This window comes from Electrona antarctica (assembly GCF_951216825.1).
Source record: "Electrona antarctica genome assembly, chromosome: 7".
Lineage (NCBI taxonomy): Eukaryota > Metazoa > Chordata > Actinopteri > Myctophiformes > Myctophidae > Electrona > Electrona antarctica.
Window position 1 is genome coordinate 29,671,636 of NC_136812.1, and position 17,619 is coordinate 29,689,254.

General features: G+C 45.1%; 1 protein-coding gene across 4 annotated transcripts in view; it reads left to right on the forward strand.

The window, feature by feature from the left end:
* The window catches only part of abl2 (c-abl oncogene 2, non-receptor tyrosine kinase), a 46,342-nt gene that overhangs the window by 13,203 nt on the left and 15,520 nt on the right, over positions 1 to 17,619 (forward strand). For 2 of the 4 annotated variants that reach the window (XM_079506840.1, XM_079506837.1), the window contains exons 2-8: positions 8,018 to 8,182; positions 14,619 to 14,914; positions 15,267 to 15,539; positions 15,788 to 15,872; positions 16,017 to 16,194; positions 16,351 to 16,535; positions 16,627 to 16,779. In XM_079506840.1, the coding sequence (XP_079362966.1) occupies positions 8,018 to 8,182; positions 14,619 to 14,914; positions 15,267 to 15,539; positions 15,788 to 15,872; positions 16,017 to 16,194; positions 16,351 to 16,535; positions 16,627 to 16,779 (1,335 nt within the window). Of the gene's footprint in view, positions 1 to 5,999; positions 6,102 to 7,346; positions 7,508 to 8,017; positions 8,183 to 14,618; positions 14,915 to 15,266; positions 15,540 to 15,787; positions 15,873 to 16,016; positions 16,195 to 16,350; positions 16,536 to 16,626; positions 16,780 to 17,619 lie in introns of those variants that run through there. The other 2 variants (XM_079506839.1, XM_079506838.1) reach the window with 2 other exon arrangements.

Genomic DNA, 17,619 nt, shown 5'->3' on the forward strand with positions numbered 1-17,619 from the left:
TCTAAAACAGTGATTTGTCACCTCCTCTCCCTCTGACCTGCTGACAGGTGAAATTTTAGGTCTGTTTTAAAGGAGGCCAGTGATTTGCTTGTTTTAAGGGAAGGGGGCAGGGCATTCCACACCTGAAGAGCAGTGCTGCGGAAGGTGAATTTACCCATATTTGTTTTGTAAGTGGGTGGCACCAGATCATTGTTTACACTACCTCTAGTTAGACTCTGATAGACTCCGCAGCCTTCATCAGGCCCTTTCAGGATTAAAAAACAACATAATTATTATAAAATAAAATCAGCTAAAACTGATATATTATTTTGATATCGGTTCGATACCACCATTTCATTTTAAGGCCAACATCGGCCGATAACGATATGATGATCGATTAATTGCCCATCATCCCCATTGTAGAGACATGTGTAGTTTTCCACCAAGAGCTCCACCAATTGATAAGCCTGGTGACGTTGTAATTCTGTGTCAGCTACAGGTGGGGTGGTAATTCATGAGTTAAAGAAACATTGCACAACCAGTGTGAAGGACGCAGGGCATTCCTTCCTAATGTGGGTGGAGGCATTTAGTCGGTTTGGTAACGGTGGTAAAGGTGTGTCCAAATATATCCAGATGATTGGTAGATGGAGATGGATGGAAATATGCGATTGGCTATGCGAGATTAGTAATGTGAATAAATGGCTTTAAGACTACAGCAGTATAACGTTTGTTTGCCCATAGTTTGACTGCCCTTAAACACCGACCAAACTGTTTATTAATGGCAAAATTGGCGATCAAATGAAAGGCATTTAGATTTCTACAGAAATAAATGAGCAGGCCAACAATATCCAAAAGGTCCATTAACAGCACACTATTTCACAGATATTTTTCAGCCAACAGCCAATTGATCTAATCTATTTACAGACATTTCAAGTTTTCAACTTAAACCACTCTGATCTTGTTGCCCCTATGTTGGGCATGTCATTATAGAAACATTTTCAAAATGTCAAAACTTTCAAAACTCCTGCCATGCAATGTTTCCATCGCAATGCCATGTGGATTCACTCACTGAACACCACATTGTGATTTGTGCAGCTTATAATTAAATCAGTGGAAACTGTCAGTGTGGCTGATGGATCAGGGGTAACACTGAGTGGAAAGCAGCAGCTGCATTGTAGGTGAGAACTGGCCTTAGATAACCTATAGGGCAGGCCTACACGCCCCACAGTCAGTTAACCAGTGCTTTACCATAAGGCAAAGGACGTAATTTTAGTTGTTTTATTACTACTTTCATACATAGATAGAGTAGGGTTATTATAGTTAAAGGGTCAGGACACCCAAAATCACTTTTTCTTAGATTTTAACAAATCATTGTGGAGCAATGATATAGTACAATTTGCTCAGGCTTCTGGTATCAGAGCTTTCTGCTGTTTCTGTAGCTATTTCTGTGTATTTCCAGGTTTCTGGGTGGGGTAGAAAATACACATTTGGCATTGGCACCACTACATCACATTACATATTTGCTCAATGTGTTCGATTTCTATGACGTGATGTAGGCATCTAATTCAAATTAATTTTATATAGATTTGTATTGGGGCGGCGTGGTTTCCCTGTTCTTTCATTGATTACGAGAGACCGTCGAGAGGCTCCGTCAGCAGACCGGTGTTGTAGACTAGAGGAGAGGTGGAGTGTGGAGCTCTCTGTAGCCGCGGACAGAGATCTGTAGCCGGGGACAGAGAGAGCTCCACACCCTGCCTCCCTTCTCACCACTGTCCCCGGCTATCTCTCTTCAATGTGAGCACAGGTGGGGAGTTACATTCTGAGGGGAGTGGAAAAATGATACAACACCGGCAGCCGCTTCTAGGGATGCCAACAACTAACCATCAGCCAAATGGATTCATCAACAGATCTCCCGATTATTAATCGATTCATTGATAACGATTTTTGATTATGAAATATTGAAATCGATTGGAGACTCCCGCGATTAATCTAAAAATTGTTTTTTTAATCGGTGGCATCCCTAGCTTCAAGTTGTTTCCTGGTTTTCTGAACGGTGAACAGTTGGTACACACACTTCTCTCGCTCGTCTAGTCGTTTTTGATGGGCGCCCCCCAGCTTTGAGGGTGTGTGTAAACACAAACATTGTCCTAACACAAACATTTAATGCCATTGAAAATGAATGGCCAGTTTTGAGTGTTTGTGTAAACACAAACATTGAAGACAAAAGTGAGGACGGAAATTGTGATTGGTGATGTATGATAAGAGAGCCCCACACTTCACACGGGTGTGATTTTTCAGGGGCGCTAGCCCCTCCTATGTCCAGCTTTTAGTGTGTGTGCAAACACAATGTTTGTCCTACACAAACATTAAATACCATTGACAATGTTGAGTGTTCGTGTAAACACAAACATTGAAGACGAAGGTGAGGACGCAAATTCTGATTGGCCGGAATGAGATGATGTATGATGATGTACGATGATAAGAGTGCCCCTCACATTTTTTTGGTGGTGTAAACCACTCCTACAACTGGCTTTGTCTGTCTGTCTGTCTGTCTGTCTGTCTGTCTGTCTGTCTGTCTGTGCAAAAAAAATGAGCATGGTTGATGCTGATTGGTTGATGCTGATTTCATTACGTCAGACATTACGTCAGAACACAGCTGATCAGGCTATATAATACCTTACACCACTCAGTTCACACGGGTGTGATTTTATTCAAGTACAAGTCGTTTTTTGAAATGTAGTGTTTTACAGGTAGTTTCTTCAAATGTAGTGTTTATAGTATAGAAGTCATGCTGAAACAACAGCGACACGCTCGTGGTGCTCCAGGGAGTTGTGCTCCAGGGAGCTCCGCTCCGGTGTTTCGAAAGGATCAATCCAGCAGTCATAGCCAACGAATGTGCCTCACAGCACGGCAGGAGAACATTTGGTCCTGGATACAATTTCTGATGGCTTGTTTGTAAAATACTTAAGTTTTAGGGGTAAATATGCCATGAACTTGCGGAATCTCTATACCTTTTACACCTGCAACAATAGCTATAGTGAAAATGTTTGTGGTCAAATTAGCATTTTCGAGGCGGTCAGCTTTCTGTAGCATTGATTCAGAATCTAATGATATGCACGCTCCACTCCGCCCCCTCTCCCCCACAACAACGGATAACCTTATTTTGGAACTTAATCAATAATTAAGATAATGAATATTTCAAAACTATAATAACTCCAATATAGAGGAACGCCAATCCATGTGGTCTCCATGCCTTCTGTCAGATATCTTCCCTGCCTTCCACTGTCCCCTGGCCTCCACAGGAACTGCTCTGTCCTATAGGGTTGTGTAAATGCCTTGTTGTGGATATGGGTCTCATCCGTGACATTGTCTCAGCTCATTGTTAGGGCTTCCTAAGGGCGGACAGCCGCCTATCTCCGTACACACCATCACTTTGCTCTCCACTGTTCGTGTTCTCTCCTGCTGGTTTATTTCTGGCTGTTCATGCTGCTTTGTTTTGTTCACCCAACAGCTAAAAATAATTCCCCCTGTCCAAGGGCTTCAGATATGGACTGTATTGTTTCTGATTAAGGCGTGTAAGTGATGTTGTTGTTAATATTCTGGTACAAGTGGGCTTGTGTAGGGAAGGCCATATACATTGACACGGGTATGAGTGTGCACACAAACAGCTGCAAGGTGTGTGTGTGTGTGTGTGTGTGTGTGTGTGTGTGTGTGTGTGTGTGTGTGTGTGTGTGTGTGTGTGTGTGTGTGTGTGTGTGTGTGTGTGTGTGTGTGTGTGTGTGTGTGTGTGTGTGTGTGTGTGTGTGTGTGTGTGTGTGTGTGTGTGTGTGTGTGTGTGTGTGTGTGTCCATCTTTCAGGACCAGGGTCACCTCTGTCCCAGCTGTCGTGGGGGAGGGGTCTGGGGGGCCACTCAGATTCACAAACACCATCAGCTTTCCACTCACAAAGGAAACAGTCTCCTCAGAACGCACATGTGCTGCGCTTCACAGCAGACAGACACACACACGCATGCAGGACACAGGCGGACACACGCCTTGCACCATGCACACCAACTGCTGCCTCAGTCAAAACTCTGAGCTTGAAGCATTGATCTCTGTTAAGCAATCAGAACAGCATTTATTTTATGTATTTTTAGCAGTCAAAATTCCATTTTAACATTTATACGTGATTGTATTTATACAGGGACATTCTATTTTAAATGTTCATGTTTCACTGGATCGAGACTTGAGAGTAAATATGGGATACATGGACAAGGCCAGACAGTGGGCTTGTAGTTGGAGTGTCCGCCCTGAAACTGGGAGGTCGGGGTTCGATCCCCAGGCCCGGGTCATACCAAAGACTGTAAAAATGGGACCCAATGCCTCCCTGCTTGGCACTCAGCATCAATGGGTTGGATTGGGGGGGTCTTCAACTAATCAAAATTATTCCCGAGCGCGGCACGGCTGCAGCCCACCGCTCCTTGGCTGCGGCTCACCGCTCCAAGAGATGGGTCAAATGCGGAGATCAAATTTCACTGCGGCAACGTGTGTGACAAATCATATGACTTTTGACTTTGAAAGATTGCAGCACTCAGAGATGACTTTTTACGGTACTTTTTGAAGGGCCCTCCTATATACAGCTTTTGTCCACACACAATATTTGCCATTGACAATGAAAGGAGAAATTAGGTCAAATGTCTGTCTACATATGACGTACATTTGTGGCAACACAAACATTAAATGCCATTGTCAATGAAGGGAAAATTCGGCGAACCAATCACATAAATTCAGTTCATGAGATGATGTATAATGATACTTCACACAGGTCTGATTTTTGCGGGGAGCTATATACAGGTTTAATGTTTGTTTTAAGTTCAATGTTCGTTTTAAAAACGCCATTGACAATGAAGGGAAAATGTACGTCATCTTGTCCCTAACACAAACATTACATCCCATTACCAATAAAGAGAATTTAATGTTTGTTTTGACACCGTTTGTTTTACATCATCATTACATCACCTAATCATGATAAGAGCGCCCCTCACTTCACACGGGTGTGATTTGTATTTACATAGGCACTGGATTGATGGAAATAATGCAGCCGCGTTTTGGCAGGCAGGCAAAGCCTTCAATAAAAAGCGATACAGTTTGGTGTGATTAAGCATTCCAAGGAACACGGCTATTTTGTAACATTGTCCTAGCCTGCATAGAAAGAAACAAGCAATAGCATACATTCATACATACTGTATATGTGTACATAGGTTACATTCATTATTAGAATGCATTATTAAACATACCAGGGAAGACTGGTATAGGATATCGGGAAACATTGTCCTAGGCTGCATAGAACAGTTGCAGTCTCTCACACACGCACATGCACACACAAACACACACACCCACTCCCCTCCAAGCTAAGCATGGGTCAATAGGATCTCTCCCCCCAAGGAGAGACGTGCCATCTGCTGTAGACCACAGGACTGGACTACGCCTCACTCACACACTCTTGGAGACCCACACAGCAGATTCATCTCATCTTTCCTCCATACCATGCACACAGCCCAGCCCCCAACTTCTGTATTCCCCCATCCCTTTGCAGACGTTCTTTCTCCCACTGACCACGTTTTTTGGATATGCCTCACGGTGTGTCCAACCACAGAGAGCAGCGGTCATGGCTCTATGTTCTCCCCAGATGAACCTTGGAAATCCTCACTCCTCCTGGCCACATCAAAGGCAGTAGTGAGCTCCTGTAGACCAGACCTCGGGGGCCCCGATAGACTCCTACTGCTGGAGCGTCAGAGGTGTAGACGCTCTAATCCAGGGTCCGCGTGGGCAGAGTATTTTGTCTGAGGGGTCTGGGTTTCTTTCTGACTCCTTCGCGTCTCTGAACATACTCATAGGGAGGGGGGGCTTATTCTGCCAGAAAATGTAAGCTCATGGTCATAGTTTTTAGCATTAGAGGTTGGTCAGTCGCTGCGTAGTGACAGAGCGTTCTAAAGAGACTGAGGGTCTGTGGTCGAGACAGGCCAAGTGGATTACTGTGACAGTAACGGACCACATACCAGAGCAGAAGATGTACTGGGAGCTGTGGTTGAGTCAGGTCACGGCCACGGCCGCGCTGCAATGCAAGTTGGTCCAGAACAAAGGTAAGAAAACCAAAGTCAGTCAGATCTATAGGTGTGTAGTTGAACTTGCATCACTCATCATGTCATGGCTGTAGCCTTACTGTTGCACTGTTGCACACATAATGACAAAAGTCTAAAGGCTAAACTGCCCCTTGAGGATAGTGTTGCATATCATCACTGTCGAGCAGAAGCCTTGTATCTCTATATTTCAAAAGTAGCAAACATGCCTGGTCTACAAGCTCACATTGCATGTATATTTGAGAATCGTTTACATCTTATGCATTTGACCCAATGGGGACACCATGTTGAAAGTGGTAACTTAAGTCAGTCGGTTTTTAAACACTTAGAAGCAATGAAAGTTGTTAACAAGCTTTTGACTAAATAACTACTACAATGGATCCATTGTAACACAGGTTAATGCTTTTGGACATAGGTTTCCACCAATGAGCAGCAATATTCTGCATGATGGATGGTGTATAAGTCTGTATGTTGTTGTAGTGTTAGGGTTAGTTAACATATTCTAACCCTGAAGAGCTCAAATGGCAGTTGGGCAGCTGTGTTGGCCCTGGCATATTGCTGCCACGTGGTGTAGGTTAACAATGGACAGTGGCACAAAAGTTCTGCATCTAAAGTTAGAATCCCTCCCTTAAGCTATTTACTTACTGTACACAACACATGTTGAGAAGGTAAGAGGAATGGACAGGTGTGTGCCTTGTAGCAAGCCATTCTCATTGGAAAATCAGTACCTATAGCTAGCTAGCAAGCCAGCCAGCCAACTTACTTTTCATAATTATGTGTTTATCCCAGAAGCCTTTCTTATTTTTTCTCTAGTTTTGTAATCGCAGGCAGCAGTTCCTTTTGTCCTCCTTAATGTATAGTAGTTGTAGTAATATTAGTAATATGCATATTTCTCAGGAAAGTGAATAGTTATTGGTGTAAAAACTATTGTACTGCACACTATACTGTGTTATCCTTCCATTTCAACTGCCCTCTGTCTCACTCTCTCAGCAGCTGTTGAGGCATGCAGTGGAGTTTACTAGCAGCTGTTGTGTATTTTGTGTGTGTGTGTGTGTGTGTGTGTGTGTGTGTAGTATGCACACTTGTGGCTCACTCTGTATGTATGTGTACGTGTTCACGTATGTACAGTATTGTATATGCGTGAATTTCCTTCGAAATGTAGGCATTCTGTGGGAAACAAAAGAGAATCTTTGGTATCCCTTGTCATTGGCCCCGCCTCGGTCCTGCTCGCCTTATATTCACTTACAGACCAACCCTCCCAGATCAGTTTTTACCTGTTCGGGCTAGACACAGGGCTGCACTCTTGGAACAGATCAGAGGAATGCTTTTGAAGTGCCTGCGGGCAAACGGCAGCTATGAGGAAGAATGGGCGACCCTGACCTGGCCTCACACTGAGCCAACATTGACAGGTAGACACGCAGACCACAGGATGCTCAATGGGTCGGACATTTACAGCATCTACTATCTGAATCTGCTGTTTGATTAAAATGACTTTCTATTTCTATCTTTGGTTACACAACTTTCTCTTTCCTTAACTGTCTTTCTTTACTCCAGGAACACAGCTGTTTTTTCATTCTTTAGACTTATCATGAACTGACAGTGATCTGGCCAGCTTGTGTATAATCAGCACTGGCAGCTCTATTTTGCGCAGCAGAGACATTCTTTATTAGCTAGAAGTTGAGAACCGAGAATGCACAAATCTGCAAATCTCCTATTTTTGCTCACAGTCTTGGTCTGTTTTTATGCATGCACATCTGCAAGTGTGCTCCTAGCACACCTTTTACGTTCACCGACTTCAAGGTGAGATTTGATCGCAGTGTCAATATACATAAATCATCTATTTAACAGTGTTTTTCCTCTGTCTCTCCCACACTCCATCTCTCTGTCTCTCTCTCCATCCTCCTCCCCCGTCTCTCCAGAAGCTCTCCACCGGCCGTTTGGTCTGGACTCTGCGGCACTAACGGAGGCGGTGCGCTGGAGCTCTAAGGAGAACCTGCTGGGGGCTGCCGAGAGCGACCCCAACCTCTTTGTTGCACTTTATGACTTTGTGGCCAGCGGAGACAACACGCTCAGCATCACCAAAGGTATGGGCTAAATAATGAATGAGTAAGGGGAACTCTTGAACCTATTCCTGACAACCCAAGATGAGGGAACCCAAAGGAAAGGGAAACAATAGATTCATACTAGCATTGACGGCAAATCCGCAAGAGTCTTCTAGCAGCATGTCAGTACTTGCAGTGAGCTAGCTACCAAATGATACAGTATGGATGCATAGGCCTAGTCATGAAACTAGGGGCTCCATTTTCGTCACCGCTAAACCTCTTATCCCTAAACTTCTTTGCCTTTTTTTTTACTATTTTGCAAAACATTTTTGAATAGTTAAAATGGCCAGTCTACAAGCTCACAAGGTGTCAATGTAGATTGGCTAGTTGAACTATTCAAAAATGTTTTTCAAAATAGTAAAAAAAAGGCAAAGAAGTTTAGGGATATGGGTTTTAGCGGTGATGAAAATGGAGCTCTAGGTCTGAAAGACGCACGTAAGGAGATTGTGTTTGGTTTCACTGAGAGATGATACTCTATTGATGATCTCATTAATTCAGTAATTCCTGTAGAAATCTCATCTGGATGAGCAATGTTACTGGCATTTACAGCTACAACAAAGAGAGAGGTCCTTTTACATGGCAACACTCAAACACCCCAGTCATCAGCAATGATTTCTATGCTAGGCAAATTATTGGCATGCCATTCACTCCTAGAGAATTCATATGACGGAATGAGTAGAAGCTGAGGTATGCCAGAGGAATGCTGGGTATCAGTAGAGGTTGCCCATGCATGGTAATTTCACCATCTGACAACAGCAGCAGTAGCTTTCACTCCTTCAGTCTCAGGCTCTCTCTCTCTTCAATTTTGGGTCATTTTATCGTCCACTCTGGCTTTTGGGAGCAGCCTGGACAGGTTAAGTTGCTTGATTCAGTATTCAGATATTTTATGTTTATTTTATCAGACACGCCCCCTTCCTAAGTTCTGATACAAACCACTTCAAACTCAATTTACAATGGTTAAAATGGACTTTGAAGTTACAATGGATAGGCAAGGGGGAGTGTCTGATAAAATGAATATCAAATATGTATAGGCATGTAACGATTCACTCCGAAAAATTACTGTTTTGTTTTTTATTCACTAGCCTCCCTAAAAAAAGGGGGGGTTTTCTTTCTTTTTTTTGAAAATCTTTTTTTTTATTTCAATAAATCGATTCATATCGTCGGGATTAATATTGATATATACGATATATCGTTACATGCCTACTAATTACTGACTCGAGCAACTTAAAAACTGTATGGGTCAATAAAATAAAGGGGAATATCCGCACTCTCTTGAATAAAGTTTCTTATGAGTTGAGTGAAAACGAAATCACAGCAGCTGTCCACCTAGAGAAACGAACACGTTTCGGCACACAGTTTTTATTTAAACGCTGAGGAAGGCCTGGTGCGTGCCGAAACGCGTTCGTTTATCTAGGTGGACTGCTGCTGTGATTTTGTTTTATGAATAAAGAAACTCATAAGAAACTTCATTCAAGAGAGTGCGGACTGCGGATATTCCCCTTTTTGTATTGATCTTCAAGAATCTGCACTCATCAGCCACAGAGACTATTAAGACTCCCTGAGTAGAGCGTGCCTTCACCTATAACGGTTTTATTGTTCTAGACAATAACATGGCCCATTGAAATATCCCTTTTAAGGGCTTTACACACCATGATGAATAATCAACCTGAAAACGTATCGTGAATATTTTGCATTAAACTATTCATATAGTTGATTTCTCATTTATGCATGTTGATGCTTTTATTTCTACCTTGTTTCAGGAAACAAATGTATGTAGTTTTATCACAACAGACTATTTGCATTCTGTTTGGATGTACAGCGTATTGAATTAATGGTTGAATTAATAAAAGCCCCCAGTGTGTAAGGACCTTTAGGAAGATAACCATCAGTTTACCATATCTCCTAGTTAATTTATCTGTTAATCCCCACTGTGTGTGTCTCTCTCTATCCAGTCTAAGCCTCTGCTGTCTCTCTTGCCCCGGCAGCAGTTAGCCCGTCAACCAAGCCAACCCCTGAGTAATGAGCTTAAAATATCTTAATAATATTATCCACAGACAGCCGGGTTTGTCTCCATAGCCAATATGTTGTTGGACATAGCAGAGTGTGTTAATTGTCCGTCATTTTAATACTTAACACAACAGCTGCCTGGGATGGAAGTGATGTTTAGACCCTGACTCATGACATGAATTTGAGATTATGGCCTGTACGCATTCATGTGGGCTTGGCTTGCATGTCTCTCTCACACACGCATACATCCATGTATGTATGTACTGTATGTATGTCCCCCAAATGTATGTGTGTCTGTCGCAAACCCCAAATATGTTTAACATTTTGTGAATTTCTAACCTGAGATCCATAGCATTCCTGCTAAATCTGGTGTATTTACGCTACATTAATATGCTCTGTCCCGTCTAAATAAACAAATAAAGTAAAACTGTCTGCCTGATCTACCGAACCACCGATCAGTCTTGAACAAAATATGGAACATGTGGAAGAACAAAATATGGAACACGTGGAAGTCCTTATTTGGACATTGTCAATATGACATATTGATGACACAAGATTCTCTGACAGAGATGTGCACTCCACTGAACTGCACCTAGTAGTTCATTATCTATCTACAGCTACAGATTGCAAAGGGAAGCCATGCCTATTTGACCCGTCTTGCTCTCTCTTTTCTCCCTCTCTCTCTTTCCATCTTTCCCATGGCTGGCCTCATCTTAACTGCTGCGTTAGTATGTAGAGAATATGTAATCGGCTGGAATAATAACAGGTGGATGAAGGCAGCCGGCATGAGCGTCGATCTAAGGGACTTAGCTTGTGTCTGGGGCTGATCACTGCCTCCACGCCCAGTCCGAGCAGACCAGGCCTGAACCCTGTGTTACTGCACACATGGCTCCCACTGTGAGGGGAGCCTGTTTCCACTTCCACAGACTTGCAGACAGACACAGAGGAGACTAGTGGGTAGGAGGGCTGGTCTCCGCTTCATCCTCTGTGTCTAATGTATGATCGTTATGACTGTATGTTTGTTGAACTAGGGCTGTAGGGGGGGGGGGGGGGGATCAGGACAGGACAAAAACAATTAATTTAAAGTTATTATCGAAAGTTCCCAAACAATTAATTTAAAGTTATTATCGAAAGTTCCCAAAAAACTATTCAATTAAAGGAATAACATAATAATGGGACAGGAACTGGTATCACTGGTTAACTGGTAAATGATGTCCTCTGTCACTAAGCGGAGCAGCTAGTGAAATGAGTACTGCACTGTTTGCTCTCTTACATTCCTTAACACTTAATGGTGCAATACCCAACCCATATAGGTATTGCTCTTCACATGCCTGACGGGCATACCTTAATGGGGATTATGATGATGTTGCTTGGTGATGATGGCCTCACGATTTAAAATGAAAAGCTCTCATTAAGGCCTCCGGAAGTAGAAAAGAAGCTGTGGTTTAATATGTCACCACCAATTAGTCTTTGCGTGGGCTGGAGGGCCAGGTTTAAAGAAGACATGATTCTGAGATTTTAGTCTGAGAGGAGACAAATGGAGATGATGAAAGCAGACGGGAAGAGAGAAAAGGCAGAGTTGAGGAGTGTGATAGTATGACTATCACAGTCTTAGACTGGGGCTCCCTGTGCCCATCCCCGGGCAACCCTGTCCTTCTGCTGTCTGCCTTGTTAGACTGGGGCTTCCTGTGCCCATCCCCGGGCAACCCTGTCCTTCTGCTGTCTGCCTTGTTAGACTGGGGCTTCCTGTGCCCATCCCCGGGCAACCCTGTTAGACTGGGGCTTCCTGTGCCCATCCCCGGGCAACCCTGTTAGACTGGGGCTTCCTGTGCCCATCCCCGGGCAACCCTGTTAGACTGGGGCTTCCTGTGCCCATCCCCGGGCAACCCTGTTAGACTGGGGCTTCCTGTGCCCATCCCCGGGCAACCCTGTCCTTCTGCTGTCTGCCTTGTTAGACTGGGGCTTCCTGTGCCCATCCCCGGGCAACCCTGTTAGACTGGGGCTTCCTGTGCCCATCCCCGGGCAACCCTGTTAGACTGGGGCTCCCTGTGCCCATCCCCGGGCAACCCTGTTAGACTGGGGCTTCCTGTGCCCATCCCCGGGCAACCCTGTTAGACTGGGGCTTCCTGTGCCCATCCCCGGGCAACCCTGTTAGACTGGGGCTTCCTGTGCCCATCCCCGGGCAACCCTGTTAGACTGGGGCTTCCTGTGCCCATCCCCGGGCAACCCTGTTAGACTGGGGCTTCCTGTGCCCATCCCCGGGCAACCCTGTCCTTCTGCTGTCTGCCTTGTTAGACTGGGGCTTCCTGTGCCCATCCCCGGGCAACCCTGTTAGACTGGGGCTTCCTGTGCCCATCCCCGGGCAACCCTGTTAGACTGGGGCTCCCTGTGCCCATCCCCGGGCAACCCTGTCCTTCTGCTGTCTGCCTTGTTAGACTGGGGCTTCCTGTGCCCATCCCCGGGCAACCCTGTTAGACTGGGGCTTCCTGTGCCCATCCCCGGGCAACCCTGTTAGACTGGGGCTCCCTGTGCCCATCCCCGGGCAACCCTGTCCTTCTGCTGTCTGCCTTGTTAGACTGGGGCTTCCTGTGCCCATCCCCGGGCAACCCTGTTAGACTGGGGCTTCCTGTGCCCATCCCCGGGCAACCCTGTTAGACTCGGGCTTCCTGTGCCCATCCCCGGGCAACCCTGTTAGACTGGGGCTTCCTGTCACTGTGCCCATCCCCGGGCAACCCTGTCCTTCTGCTGTCTGTTAGACTGGGGCTTCCTGTGCCCATCCCCGGGCAACCCTGTCCTTCTGCTGTCATTGAGGAGTGTGATAGTATGACTTGTTAGACTGGGGCTTCCTGTGCCCATCCCCGGGCAACCCTGTCCTTCTGTTAGACTGGGGCTTCCTGTGCCCATCCCTGGGCAACCCTGTCCTTCTGTTAGACTGGGGCTTCCTGTGGCCATCCCCGGGCAACCCTGTCCTTCTGCTGTCTGCCAGCTCAACTCGCTATCACTGCTGCCTGCCAGTGCCCTCCATCCTTCTATCTCTCCATTCCATACAGGATCTCATTCTACCCATGATGCTATGGCAGGATGTGGACTAGCAAAGTGATGATGGTGATGATAATTTATAAAAACCATGACAATAATGATGTTGCTAATTTCTATTTAAAGCAAGTAAAACTAATAGTAATTTAGGATACAGCAGTGGCTACATGTTTAGCAATTGCAGCTGTCATTTTAGATACTTTTAAGTCGTATGTATCTCCCCTTCTGCATGTTACCACACCGTCCTTCCAGCCTGCCGCTCCCTCTTACCTCTCAAACACTTGACGTCAACACGCAACCAACAGACCGAGTCCCTACATGCCTAGTTGGCCAAGCCCTCTATGACAGATATGCTGCATGCCCTGCCCTGTCATTGTTCCACCGCTTTTGATGTAGTTTCAGTGGGAGGCACATTATCTCTCTCTTGTCCTCTTGTGGATCTGATGTGTTATCTGTTATGGATGTGTTGTAACCATGGCTATACGCCGATGATGCTCTCATCTACATTCTACACCTGCCTGATTTGTATCACTCGTCTGTGTTTTTGGACAACCCAGTTGGATACAAATGTAAGATGGCATCAGTTGCTGGATGAAAGTTTTGTTTTGAGTAATTACTTAAAGGAGCATTCAGTGATTTGGAAAAAAAACCGGTCCACCCGGTAACAAGATGTGCACATGCACGCTCTACAGTGGGGGAAGTACAACAGACCAACAGCACGTGAACCAAGGCCCGCCCCACTCGATCATGATTGGATGAAGGCCCCTCTCATCCTGATTGGATGAAGGCTTTGCCACTCAAAGCCCAAACCGAAACTTTTTGACCCCAGGGGCTCACTGGGGACAGGGAGGAACTCCTTATATGGTCAGCACACTCTATAGTAGGGAGGATTATCCAGAAAAAAATAAGTGATATTTAGATTAAGTCAAATCACTGAATATACCTTTAATACTTACAAATATCCCTGCGACATACTAGCTTCTTGTCCAGGGGGTGTGCTTGTACGTCATGGCTGGGGGATCTGTACTTGTACATCAAGCCACCTTTCACTACAGACACAGGAAATGGGCTCCTGCCCTGTGGGCCACATGGCTCAGGTTCCCAAGACTACTTACTATTTTACTTACTAAAAAAATGAAACAAACGGTATGATAAACTAAAACTATGTTAATTGTCTGCAGAGTAGACCATATAGTATTGTTAAGTATGCGTATAAACACTTGGAAAGAAGCTATTCATTAAACGGCTCGTTGAACATTTGTGTCCACCTGATGGGAGCAATGTACAAGGTTGTTCTTTATTGTTGGAGCTTCGTGAATTTGACCTTCACGTCACCTAACGAGTGTCCATCTGGTTCCCCCTCTCGTGTCTCCAGGTGAGAAGCTGCGCGTGCTGGGCTACAACCAGAATGGTGAGTGGAGCGAGGTGCGCTCTAAGAACGGTCAGGGCTGGGTGCCCTCCAACTACATCACGCCCGTTAACAGCCTGGAGAAACACAGCTGGTACCATGGGCCTGTGTCACGCAGCGCTGCCGAGTACCTGCTCTCATCTCTCATCAATGGCAGCTTCCTGGTGCGAGAGAGTGAGAGCAGCCCAGGGCAACTGTCCATCTCATTGCGATACGAAGGCCGCGTGTACCACTACCGGATCAACACTTCTTCTGATGGAAAGGTAGGTAGGTGCTGGAGGAGCCGCTGTTTTTGTGTGGGGTGTTACACTTTCAAAATGGTGTCTCTATTTTGGGCATTATAGGTGAAACATCAAATCAGTTTAGAAATTGTGAAAATAGGAGATTTAAAAAATAATATAAACTTATCTTCCTCTCCCCTTTTAATTCTGCCCAGTGTGTGGCTTTACCATTGTACTTACCATGTCCCACCATGGACAATTTTAAATAAAATGTAAAAACCTTTTAATCTTTTTAATCTAGTCTGAGGTTACCCCATTGTTTTTGTGTGTTACTTGACATGGCGCTACCTGATTGCATTCTTCATCCTTGTTTCACCCCGTTGTCCACTACCAGGTGTATGTGACGGCTGAGAGCCGGTTTGCCACCCTGGCCGAGCTGGTTCACCACCACTCGACCGTGGCCGACGGCCTGGTGACCACGCTGCACTACCCGGCACCCAAGTGCAACAAGCCCACAGTGTATGGCGTGTCACCCATCCATGACAAGTGGGAGATGGAGCGCACCGACATCACCATGAAGCACAAGCTGGGCGGCGGCCAGTATGGCGAGGTGTATGTGGGCGTGTGGAAAAAGTACAACCTCACCGTAGCTGTGAAAACACTCAAGGTTAGCAGGCGCCTCCCGTAGCTTGGATGTGGATTTTAAATGGTCTTTGTCGCTTGTGAGAGCAATCGCACTTCTGTCCCATTTATTACCAAAAATTGGAAAGTGAGGTTTCTGCATGGTTGCAGCCTTTTCAGCTGTGACTTGACTGGGGGAAAGCTCCAATGGTGGTTACACATCACCACCTACTGGCTGAATTATGCAACTGCATGTCTATGTTAATCTAAATTCCTATGACTTTCCTATGATAGGAAGACACCATGGAGGTGGAAGAGTTCTTGAAGGAGGCAGCGGTTATGAAGGAGGTGAAACACCCAAACCTGGTTCAACTACTAGGTCAGTACCCGGAAACTCACTTGGGAGCCTAGGTTTTATTTTACCATTATAGTATGGCACCCAAGCATTAGCATAATCCCTTCATTCTAATCAGAAGTTGGCTGTTGTGTTCTGACTTCTGTTTAACCACTTCCCCATCCCCAGGTGTGTGTACCTTAGAGCCTCCTTTCTATATAGTGACAGAGTATATGCCCCATGGGAACCTGCTGGACTACTTAAGAGAGTGTAACAGGGAAGAAGTGAATGCTGTGGTGCTGCTTTACATGGCCACGCAGATCTCCTCCGCCATGGAGTACTTGGAGAAGAAGAACTTCATTCACAGGTATGGGCCAGCATTCATAGGTATGTACGTGTATGTACATGTCATTGTCCCTGCTGGAGTTTGATTCCACTTGAGGCTGAGGGAGTGGGTGACTTAATTGTATGTGAATGAGAGCATTTTGAATTAAAAAATGTCCCCTCTCTGTTCCTCTTTCAGGGACCTGGCAGCGAGGAACTGTTTAGTTGGGGAGAACCACGTGGTGAAGGTAGCAGACTTTGGTCTGAGCAGGCTGATGACTGGAGACACTTACACGGCCCACGCAGGTGCTAAGTTCCCTATCAAATGGACCGCACCTGAGAGCCTGGCGTACAACACCTTCTCCATTAAGTCTGATGTCTGGGGTGAGAAATGAAACCCACATACACAACACACACTACTCGCTGATAAATGTTATCCTTAACTCATGAATGTTCTTAATCCTCTTCCCTGCAGCGTTTGGGGTGCTCCTATGGGAGATTGCTACCTATGGGATGTCACCGTACCCGGGCATCGACCTGTCTCAAGTCTATGACCTGCTGGAGAAAGGCTACCGCATGGAGCAGCCTGAGGGATGTCCCCCTAAGGTCTACGAACTCATGAGGGCATGTGAGTAGTTGCCATACCTACCCGACTAAATGGTTGAAAAGGGATACCAAGGGATACCATCAATCCTGTCCAAAGGCTTCTCTCATATAGTATGAGTTTCATAAGCCTTGTCTGAATTTCCATTCATTTAAAATTATAAAAATATTGGATGCTACATCCCCTCCTTTTTTACAAAGGAAGAACAAGATTGGTGTTCCTATACTTCATCATGTACACAAGATTTTAAGATGATTAAATAAAATCAATGTTTCTGTAGCGCTCTCAGAAATACAAGACTGCTTCCTGGTGCCACATATTTTAATTTATACAATTGTTGGTTTCTGAAATGCAGAAAATACAAACACACAATGTGTCAGCAGAAAATCATGGCTTCGTTTCTGTCTGCTCTGTTCATATCAACTGAATTTCCTGCTCCAGTCCCTTTCAGAATAAAAGCAAAGAGCTTCCCCTTCAGAACAGAACATGACTAATGGAGAACACTGCCATCTACTGACGCAAAGTGGTATGAAATGGTACTGCAGACTAGACGTTTGCCAACTGAACTATATATCTGTGGACAATAAAATAAAAATAACATAAAACGTATGAATAGGGGTCCATGATAAACATTAGACATTAAGAACATAACTATGGCATGTGGCCAGATATGTTTCATATCGCCACACCCTCCCCCACTTTCTTAAATGTCTCCTGACATTTGACAAAGAATAAGGTCTCATCCTTACTGAAAAACCAAATGGTCACATCAAAACAGGCACAGTACCTTGTATGGCAACAACACCAATAAAGTGATACAATTCTACCATTAATCACCCACCACGGTTTACCGATACTAAACAC